At 41.3% G+C, this 11,348-nt stretch overlaps 1 protein-coding gene across 2 annotated transcripts in view; it reads right to left on the bottom strand.

The window, feature by feature from the left end:
- Window positions 1–285: 285 nt before the first annotated feature.
- Window positions 286–11,348, bottom strand: part of LOC117405719 (serine-protein kinase ATM-like) — a 38,791-nt gene continuing 27,728 nt past the window's right edge. Inside the window, exons 52-63 of one of the 2 annotated variants that reach the window (XM_059028095.1) lie at window positions 10,240–10,398; window positions 9,469–9,607; window positions 7,472–7,554; window positions 7,230–7,370; window positions 6,930–7,046; window positions 6,353–6,502; window positions 5,818–5,983; window positions 5,176–5,262; window positions 4,963–5,077; window positions 4,771–4,834; window positions 3,638–3,783; window positions 286–2,473 (exon numbers count right to left, since the gene is read on the bottom strand). In XM_059028095.1, coding sequence (XP_058884078.1) covers window positions 2,290–2,473; window positions 3,638–3,783; window positions 4,771–4,834; window positions 4,963–5,077; window positions 5,176–5,262; window positions 5,818–5,983; window positions 6,353–6,502; window positions 6,930–7,046; window positions 7,230–7,370; window positions 7,472–7,554; window positions 9,469–9,607; window positions 10,240–10,398 — 1,551 coding nt within the window. In that variant the 3' untranslated portion in view covers window positions 286–2,289. The remainder of the gene's footprint in view (window positions 2,474–3,637; window positions 3,784–4,770; window positions 4,835–4,962; window positions 5,078–5,175; window positions 5,263–5,817; window positions 5,984–6,352; window positions 6,503–6,929; window positions 7,047–7,229; window positions 7,371–7,471; window positions 7,555–9,468; window positions 9,608–10,239; window positions 10,399–11,348) is intronic. The other variant, XM_059028096.1, reaches the window with a different exon arrangement.

Here is an 11,348-nt window from a genome sequence, read left to right as displayed (position 1 = left end):
AAAATGGTTGCTGTGAACTCAATGGAGTGCGAGAAGTTGCCAAAACTAAGCATTATAAAACAGATAGGAAACTTAACATGGGTCAATTATAAACTCTGTGTCAAGTAGTACAAGCTTAAGGGTGTTAGATACAAGGGTCTCTTTCTACTGTATTGCGTATACTTGTGGTGTATATAATGTATGCATTAAATAGTTGACAATGCATACATAGTACTATATGGTCTTCATGCCCCCACTACATTATCAATCACTACATTTGTCTTTTCCTCATATTTAATCTACATTATTAGAAAAAAACCCCAGTCATTCAGAATATTTTAATTGTACTACAGTGTATTACATTTAATTGCAGTTATATAAATTCAATTCCATTTTACATTTCATTTTCTTTTATGCAATCAGATCACTAATAATGTATGAATACTGGGAAACCATCAAAGAAATGATCTTTGTGTAACACTGTATTTACGATGGGAGTAAAACAAATAACAAAACAATAATAAAAAAAAAAAAACTTCTTTACAAATACAGTATGTGACATTTAAAAATGCTACTCGATCTGCTAATGACCCATTTTTTTTGTTGTTCCCCGAGGACCTGTAAAAATCAAACTCTAATCCTGATCGTGCATTGTTGTAATTAGTCCCCAGTGACACAAAAACATGCAGGTAGCAGGTGTGGCATTTACTATAAATAGATTTACCAGAAAGTACAGTTAGGAGTTGTTTGAACCCGACACCACAATGCCATTTAACCCAATAGAAGCTCTAACATGGTGTGGGAGTACTACAGACCGCTGCACTCCCATCTCAAGCAGAACTGATCCATAGCAAACGCTGAGCAGTATAGCAGGAGGGTATAAAATCACTCTACCCTGTTCACCCCCCCTTTAAACAATGGAAGCTGATCACATTTGATTGCAGTTAAAGGGCAATCATTGGTGTTCATCGCACATCATGTAGGTCAGGGGTGGCCAAACAGGTGGCCCTGCCAGTCCTGGTCTTTGTTCCAACCCTGTGCTACAGTGTTTAATTGAACCAATGAACCCTCCATCCAGACTCTGAAGTAGTTAGTTGTCTCATTTAACCTGTTAAACCTGGAGTGGAACAGCCCTCCAGGACCGTGATTGGACACCCCTGAATTAGGTGGTATGAATAGGGAATTAACCACGTCACTGCTGTGGATAAACCGTTCTTAATTTAACTGAAGGAAAACCTCTTCCATGTGTTATTACAGTAACTAGTTAAAGGAGGGCTGTACTGTAGGTGTCCTCTATTGCTTTTGGTGTTAGTGTCACCCATTGTACAGCGTGTAGCGTAGCATTTCCTGTGCTGAATGAGATCGCGTTTCCCACCGCATCAGCAATCAGTGATGTCACCTCATACCTTACACATACTGTACAAAATAGAACTTTATATATGCAAAACAAAATGACTTTTATTAACTCTTCTTCTTTAATGCGAGATTATTATTAACATTAAAAATGAACAAACCATTTTCTCACTTAGTAGTTGATAGTCAGTTACTCGGCCTAATACAAAATACATTCACGTAGGCCTTACTCCCATTTTCAAAAAATATTATTCTACCGTGTCTACCTATCTTTTTTCGAGTAATGATAAAACTTTTTTTTTTATTAATCTTGGAAATCCTTGTATTTTAAACCAAGCACCTCTAAAATTGAGATTTTGTTGAGTGCAATTTTGAAGAATGGAACGTGATATCTAGGACATTCTTTAGCAGATCCCTTTTTGTGCCAATATAGAACTAATAATTAAAGGTTAGCTTTGGCTGAAGGCTTCCCAGAAATGTGCACACTGTTTCTAAAGGAAGCAAAGTAACTGTTAATGGATATTTCATAATTTCCAAGATTATTAAGTGCAAATAGGAGCCCTTTAGGCCCACATGGCTTTATATAACAGAGCACAAGCATAAGAGCACTGGCTTTCCCTACAAACCCATTCTTAACTTCACCACGTCAGATCAACTTTCTCACTTCTATTCAAATTAAACAGAGGGAAATGATGACCATTAGTGCGCAAAAATACTTAAAATCAGTAGCGATTATCTTCTGTTAATTTGAACATTCCGTATTTGCAAGTCCCAGAGAGAATACGAAGAGTGTCCAGCATTTTGCATGCAAGGAAAAGCAAATAAGACAGAAACAACTGAGAAGATGTCATCGGGAGACTAAAAAGACATGTGCTTTGGAAAGATGAAATGTATTAAGCATTAAGAGAGGAGGGGTTCCGCTGCACACCAGTAGTTTTTCTTGTGTTCCTCTGTGGTCTAAACCCAGGCCTGCCACCCTGGGAACAGACGGCTGAGATTGTTGCAGTCCATGGCCTGCTGGATGAGCAGATTGACCTGGCCCCCCACGCTGAGGACGGCTCCCTGCTCCACTCCCTTCAGCTTCTCCTGGAGCCTGAGAAGCACCCGCTCTGCCACTTTGTTGAAGCTCTGCGTGTCACTGCTGGGAAGAGCGATCAGATCGCATTAAAACAAGCATCGGAAACCCTTTGCCGTGCAATCTGCAAACTGCACTTTTTGTCATTGCTTTTGGTGGTTGCATCACCCATTATTCAGCGTCTACACCTCCAGACCCACTGCTGAGTGAGAATGTGTTTTCAGCAACGTGGTCGACTTTATATTACACATTTAGTGCAGGCAAAATAAAAACAAAATTACACACTAGGGGTGTGCTGATATTCGGTTTATCTGAGTCATTACCTTTAAGAATTATTTAGGTCGGCAGGTATAAAATAAATCCATTCATTAATGTGTTGATTTCAAAACAAGAAAAGCCGTCCTTCCCTCACCTTTACAATTTTGTCAATTAATGTCAATTAACTCCAGCATTTAAAAGTCGATTGGAAGCAGATTCTCAACCTGGGCGCTGAATACCTTTACTCAAACCTAACTCAAGAGCTACCACTACGGAAACTGGGCTATGCATTTCTTTGTAGAGTTTAAATCACAGATTACATTTTGCCCAGGATTACAATCCCACAGCTCACTGCAGAGATGACGCATTAACTAAAGGTAGCGATATCAAAAAAGATTTCACATCAAAAAGTATAAAAGAAAGGGAAGACATATAATCACTTCAAAATATAAATGAGTTTTAGTTAGTTTAAATCACAACATCTTAAATAACACTATCTTTAAAAACCTCTATCAGATTGTTATTGACTGATACTCACTAATTGTGCAAACAAGGGAAACCAAGGCAGTGCATTGTTTTGTGTTGAGTAATTAACATGTTGTATTCCATTTAATTAATGCCTAACGGCTTCAAGTTTCTTAAAGATAATTACTTGGAAAATCTCAGCACACCCCTATTATACACGCACTCTTTGATTTGATTTGATTTTAACAACAATAAGAACTATGAAATCATTAAACGCAAGAAACAACTGATCACAATGAAAAACGACCAATAAAAGGTCTAAACAATTGTATGGGGAAACACAGGGGTCTAGTATACAATCTGTAAACAGAATGTCAGGACGCCATCTGCGAAGATAAGAGCTTACAGACGGTCATATTGCAAACAGAGACGTTCATAGTGTAAAAAACCGCTGCCACAGCGTCAGAGACAAAGCGTTGCTAATGCTGTCCTGTTACCAGGCCATACCTGGACTTCCTGTGCGATTCCTGGTCTTCCCCTCCTAGAGTGGAATTGAGAGTTGAATTGAGTTCAGCTTCCTCGTGTCTCTGCTGCAGGTAAAGAGCTTTCAAGGGATTCATGGTCCAGTCAAACATGGGGTCATAGAGCAGCACCTGCAAGGACACGGCACCAAACTGACTCTGGGGATCAATTACAGGCCTTCAGTGCACTACAGCTACTGTAGCTTCATGTGTTCATACCTCCTAGCCATTCTTTATTGAGCAAAGAAAAAAAAAAGAAAAAAGGACATTTCTCTGCATATTTACAAGATTCGATTTACATTTGCGTGTGTTGTTTCTTCTGGTCAAATAACTGAATTACGGAGTACAACATAAAACCAAGGGATAAAAAAAATCAAATTACATCAACATATCTTTAGTCTACCTTTTATTAACTACAGTCATCCGTCGTGTATCTGCCCGTCACATATCCGCCATAACCATTTATCCACCATGATCAAGCTCTTCAGCACAGTGAGTGAGCAAGCGAGTGAGTGAGTGAGCGAGCGAGTGAGTGAGTACCAGGGTTGGATACCAAAGAGTAAGCAAGTCGAAACCAGTTAGTTTATTATTCAACAGAGAAGATTACTTCCCACTAAAGTCGTCAGTGTGTTGATATGTAAATAAATCATGTTCACCTGCGGGGGGCGTATCAACTTCAACCTCCGTCTGGATCTCCTGCCTGTCACTCAGCAGTGAATGCACGCACCCACACGGCAGACGACTACAAGCACTAATACCCTGTATCTTTCTAAACAAGGAATTTAGGGGAGCTCTCTAATAAAAGCTGAATCTCAATTGTTACAGCTGTGTACAATGGTATTTAAAACAGGATTTTATTTATTCGACTTTTTACATATCCGCCCTGGTCCCACCGCAGTCAGAGACGCGACGGACTACTGTACTATATAGTGGTGCTTTTCTGAACCATTCTGAACGCAGCATTTCATGCTGAAATGAGGATTAATTATTATTTTTTTTTAAATTAAAAATGAGGGAAGCAACATGGATTCAGGGGCGACTTACTTCAGAGTAAATACAGCGATAGCTAGGAGAGATTTTTACATGAATGAATGTGCTTCATTCTAGAGAAAACGGTACCTCAACAATTGTTAACAAAGCTTCCTGAGAATTCCTCATAACTTCCATTGTCTTCTCACAGCACCTTAAAAAGGGTACAAAAAAAGCAACATTTAGTCATAAAAATAAACATGTAAGCATGAATAAATAAAAGAAATATCTCCTTATCTCAAGCCCATAGCCCATTCTCTGTATCTCTGTTTTGCTGCTCACCTTCTGAAAACTCCCTCGACCCCACTGACCCCCATTCCGTCCACTATATCTCTGGTCAGCCTGAACGGCACAGTCTCCGGGGTGGGTAGGATTTTACCCTGTTCAAACGCAACACCTGATAGAGCAAAGTACAAAAAGAACGCCGTTTGGAGAACTGCAGAGTATTTCAATTGTGTACATCGGTCAATAAATAACAAACACGTTTCCCCTCACCTAAATCTATGTGCACCAGCTCTGCGGTCTCTTCATCGATCAGGATGTTCTGTATGTGCCGATCACCAAGTCCAACAATATAGCCAACTGCAAGGAGATGGAGATGAGGTTTAGACACTTCAGAACATGATAAACTAACAAGTAGATCTGCTCCTTTACGAGCAAACACTTTCATTTTTTACATATTAAAAAAAAATAAAAAAAACTTCTAAGACATTACATATACTGTATCAGCTCTATAGATACCTCCTGTAAAATACCATCACTATTGAATAGCAATGAGCAGGTGATAGTTTATCTTCTACTGCTGTGTTCCTGTTTAGAACAAAGCAAGTTTCACGAGGGGGGGGGGGGGGGGGGGGGGGGGGGGGGGAATGCAAACGAACTTGACTGTCAAAGCAGGTTGTCATACCCAGAAGGCTGAGCAATGGCATGCTTTTGTGAACAACAGATACCAAGAAACTAGTTCTAGCACTTATGACTAGTGTAAATTAAATGCAAAAAACAGTTGCAACATACTACAGGATATGCGTGCATGAATGAAAAGTACGTTTTATACAGGTTACTGGATAACAAACTGTCTCATTTCCTAATGCACAAGCCCCTGGGAGAATGAGAACAACGGCCTGGGTTGATCGTTACCAATGGAGGATGTGGCCACACTGCGAGTGTATGCAAGTCTCTTCTCCAGCCACACAGCAGGATCCAGGAACTTCTCCATGCAGAAGTAGCGGAATACTGGCCGGAAGTTCTGGCAGACCTCCATGAAGGTCCGCAGCTTTTCCTCAAATCCTTGTTTAATCACCTCCTTTAAACACATTAGGAAGAGCACAGCATGGTCATGTACTGAAGCATCTCCGATCACAACAGAACGGGCACAATGCAACACACAGCACTTGTGATTCATTCATTCATTGTAATGACTATTATACTGAATCAATCCATTCTGCAGAACGACAATCAACCAACAAACCAATCAATTAAAATCAATCTGTTTTTATACACCGTTATGCATGTAAAAAAAAAAATTTAAATCAGAAACTGCAACTGTTATACCCCTGAATGCAAATCAGCTAGTTCAACCTGTATTTATATCCCATAAGAGACCCTTAAAGAACGCCACCAGCTCCTTATTTTCATAACGCTCGCCCCAATCCTTTTCTGTCTTTAAACCTACATGCATTTTCTTTCTGCAGGTCTGGTTCCCCCAGTCTCCAGGTCTGTATCTCTGGTGGGCTCCTTTCGATGGATCAACCAGGAACTCTCCGATGGGGACGGTCCCTGTGCACCACTCGAGGACCCCGCTGCGCTGAGAGAAGGGAACAACCTGGGGGGACAGCGCCTTCACAGCTTAGCACCCTCCCGTGGGCTGGTGACAATATACAATAGAGCAGACCGGAAGTGGCACTGCGTCACAAAAGTCAACTGTGGTGCGTAGGGTTAAAACAGTATCACAATACAGTAAAGGAAACCCCGCAACTCACATAGCAAAACAATACTTAATGGTTACAAAACTGCCTTCACCAGGGTACAAAGCAGACAAAGGAGTGGCAAACTTGTATCCATTTCCATCGTCGCGTCTTTTTTTTTTAACCAAATCGAATATTTTGACAATATACAATAGCCCTGTGATATGTAATGGGCTGTCCCTCACAGGGCTGATGCATACAGCATCCCTGACATGCTGTACTGTCTGTATATAGTTTGTGTAGATGATTCAGGCTGATGTGAACCGAGGGCATGCTTTCATGTACCTTGTATCTGCGGATTGTCAGCTTCCTCTTCCTGGTCTCTGTGTTTCGCTGCAGAAGCATGTTGCACATTTGGAAAACCTGCTGCATGACAGCGTCCTGCCTGAGGTCGTCTTGCCCCTGATAAGGAACGAAACAGCAGGTGGGCTGATGGGCAAACACTACACTGAACAGAAAAAAACCCACCAAGAGCTACGATAACCGAAACGACTATATATAGCGGTCTCTATGCCAAGGCATCCCAGTGCGCTTTACTATTTCAATCTAAAAGATCACCAATGAGCCAGTGGTAAAGATGCGTACCTTAACAAGCTGCCGTCGCTCCTTCCCATCAGACCCCACGCAGTCAATGATTTTCGGGAGATTGACGCCTCCAGCTAAGCGGAAGTGAGGTTTGAATGACTGGATGGTTATCATGTTTTCGTATTTTCCCGAAGGATCCACCTGAGGACAGAAACACATTCATTAAGCCGTTATCATGAACCAAACGAGATGGCTCCCTGCGCAGCAAAACTGTGAATACATCCAAGTGCTTTAAGCGGTACCTTTATTTCCATGGTAGGAATGACAACATCATCCAGGTTCCTTATTTTAGTTATCGGCTGCTCCGGAGGAATCTGAATCGGTTCTGCAATAAATGCAAGACGTGAATGAATAGAAACCAATTACAGGTAAATGCACACCGGATCCCATCCGTCATTTATCATCCGTTACACATAATGCTGTGAAGCAGGTTCACTGCACACCAGATGCGTTAACGTACTTGAACATTCAGTACAAAGAGGACAGATGTAGACATTAAAAGCACAAAGAGGTGATATTGGATGTACAGTAGAAAACTGCTGGGGGAGTGTGGAAAGGACAGAGTCACAGCCAAGGCTGGTAGCTGGCAGGAAGCAGACACAGAGACAGAAGTTGCAGGTTTAAGTATGAAAGCGCACTTTTAATTGTAAGTAATAATAAAACAACAAAACAAAAGACAGGAACAAACAAACAAAACAACAAATAAACAGCGGCACAGTGGCCAAAACAAACAGTTAAACAAACAAGCACGGTGGCCAAAACAAACAGTTAAAAATATTCCCCGTGGTTTTAAGCTGAGCCGTCGCTTCCACGTAAACACGGCACTGTACCCCTAAACACCACAACCACCCCAACGAACATTAAACTAACCACCACAGCACTGTACCCCTAAACACCACAACCACCCCAACGAACATTAAACTAACCACCACAGCACTGTACTCCCGTAAACATCACAACCACCCCAACGAACATTAAACTAACCACCACAGCACTGTACCCCTAAACACCACAACCACCCCAACGAACATTAAACTAACCACCACAGCACTGTACCCCTAAACACCCCAACGAACATTAAACTAACCACCACAGCACTGTACCCCAAAACACCACAACCACCCCAACGAACATTAAACTAACCACCACAGCACTGTACCCCTAAACACCACAACCACCCCAACGAACATTAAACTAACCACCACAGCACTGTACCCCTAAACACCCCAACGAACATTAAACTAACCACCACAGCACTGTACCCCTAAACACCCCAACGAACATTAAACTAACCACCACAGCACTGTACCCCTAAACACCACAACGAACATTAAACTAACCACCACAGCACTGTACCCCTAAACACCACAACCACCCCAACGAACATTAAACTAACCACCACAGCACTGTACCCCTAAACACCACAACCACCCCAACGAACATTAAACTAACCACCACAGCACTGTACCCCTAAACACCACAACCACCCCAACGAACATTAAACTAACCACCACAGCACTGTACCCCTAAACACCACAACCACCCCAACGAACATTAAACTAACCACCACAGCACTGTACCCCTAAACACCACAACCACCCCAACGAACATTAAACTAACCACCACAGCACTGTACCCCTAAACACCACAACCACCCCAACGAACATTAAACTAACCACCACAGCACTGTACCCCTAAACACCACAACCACCCCAACGAACATTAAACTAACCACCACAGCACTGAACCCTAAACACCACAACCACACCAACGAACATTAAACTAACCACCACAGCACTGTACCCCTAAACACCACAACCACACCAACGAACATGAAACTGACCCACGACAGCTGTGCCCCAGCAGGGCTTTCCTGTGCCACAGGGGCCATCACAGGCTGATACAGCAGCTCAGATAGTAAGCTGAAAGATTCCAGCTTATATCATGATGTCAGTGATTCAACTTGAGGAACTGCTGAACTAGTTTGCCCACATTTTGTAAGCTGAAAAGTCTATGTGCACTGAACCGCATTTGGTTTTTAAATTGCACCGTATATAGTTCCGATCAGGTATCAACCAGGGAAAGTTCTGAAACCCAGGACTAAGAAAAGGGATAGTGTGAGCTTCTCAGCCTGAAGAAGAGTGTGTGTGTGTGTGTGTGTGTGTGTGCGTGTGTGTGCGTGTGTGTGTATGTATGTATGTATGTGACGATCCCTCACAATAGCAGCCCCAGTACCTACTCTTTTCTGTTTTCCATTTGTTCGCATCCATGTTGGCGAGTGTGATATAGGCATCACAAAGAGTCTCAATGCCCTTGATCATCTTGCCTCTCTTTTTCCGGATCACATTGATTATGTTGAGGGCAACCTCAGACCTTTCCTAAAAAACAAACAAAACAAATGGAGTTATTTGAAGTCTGCTCTTCATAACCCATCTTAACACAGGACGAGGTTTTACCTCCCGAGTTATGTAAAGACATTTTATTTTTGACAGATATTAAATCAAGTTTATACTCATACAGCTCTAAAGTTGATTTGCTAGTCCTGTCAGTAACACAGGGGTTTCAAAAGGGCCACTATATCACTCACTTGTAAAAAAAAAAAAAACATTAAACGCTTCAATCAGTATTTCCACTAGTTTCACTGTAGCTTTTATGGTGCTGAATTAATGACATTAAAGCATTGAAACAATATTGCTATGCAGCAGGTAACTGCCTCAGGCATTGGGATCTGGCTGCTGAGGAATGGGGCATACACCACACACCAATTAACCAGCCTTTTTAGGAGCCTGTGGCCAATTAAATACCATAAAATCATCATATCACTGTAAGGCTATTAATACATACAGAAAGTGAAACAAAGTTAGACTCCCAGTGTGCATATCAATGCCATTTAGTTTGTTTACTGTGAGCTAAACTAGACCCACCTTCCTTTTTATTAGTGCAGTTAAACCAGGAATAGCTCAGCCTGTGAAGCAGCGAGGGTCTGTCTATGTATACCACGCCCACACACCTTATCAAGCGGAGAGGTCTGCTTGGGCGCACTTTTAGACAACCTGCCTCTCGTCAGCCCTTCCGATTTGGCGAAGCTCTCGTCTCTGTTGGCGTTCACCAAGGCTAGGATGATGAAGAGTGTGTGGTGGGGGTGATCCAGAGAGGTCCTGCAGATCAGCTGCAACGAACAGGACAAGCAGGGAAACTGTATTTCTGCCTTTGAGATGCAGAAGTTAATTGCCATTGACTGGAACTCGATTGTAAAGGCGAAGGAAGGACAGCTTTTCAGGTTTTGAAATCAACATGTTAATGAATGGATTTATTTCATACCATAAATACTTCTTAAAAGAAAATTGCGAGTATGTGTGAGCTACCTAGTAGCTACTGGGTTTTCCTTTTTATGCTTCTATTTATAAAATTCAGCTGAACACACCACACACGCATGAATCAGCAAGTGTCAAAAACTAGTTCATTTTTTAATTATTATTTTTTTTTTTTTTAAGGAGAGCTTTTAAACAAACATTCTCTTGAACACACCCCACATTTATCAAAATAGGATAAAAAAAACAGCCCTTGAGAAAACTGTTTTGTGAATACGACTGTTTTTTAAAAGAGCACTTTTTGAAACTGAGAATAAACTTCTGTAAAACAGTTGAACAAAGGTTTTGTGAACTACAAACTTGATTTATTTAATGATTTATTTGGCAGACGCCTTTATCCAAGATGACTGATTAATGAATCAAAATGGTCTTCAGCAAAACATTCCTTAAAACAGTGTTTAAAGCTGTAGAAATAGGGACCCAGTTGCCCTTAATTTAAAACTCATCTCAGACCTTGATTCAGCATAGAGCAGGATAATAACATGAGTGCTGTATTTTCTGATTGAACCCCTCAAATATAAGTGTCACGTGTAAGGAAAGCTCTTTCTTGTGTGACGCCCCCTAGTGACTAATGCGATATTTGTCCACCTTAGTTTTCTTTTTTAATCAAATTTATTTCCTGCAAAATCTTGGCACAATCTGTACCAAAAGCATTCCTTTGTTTACTGTATGAAGTAAACATGAATGTCACCTGCACTGGAACAAAAAAAAAAAACTGGAAAGATCACAATTCAAAAGTGTGTTAGCT

Source organism: Acipenser ruthenus, chromosome 8 (assembly GCF_902713425.1).
Source record: "Acipenser ruthenus chromosome 8, fAciRut3.2 maternal haplotype, whole genome shotgun sequence".
Taxonomy (NCBI): Eukaryota; Metazoa; Chordata; class Actinopteri; order Acipenseriformes; family Acipenseridae; genus Acipenser; species Acipenser ruthenus.
The sequence above is the reverse complement of the archived record's forward strand: the minus strand, read 5'-3'. Positions and strand labels throughout refer to the sequence as shown.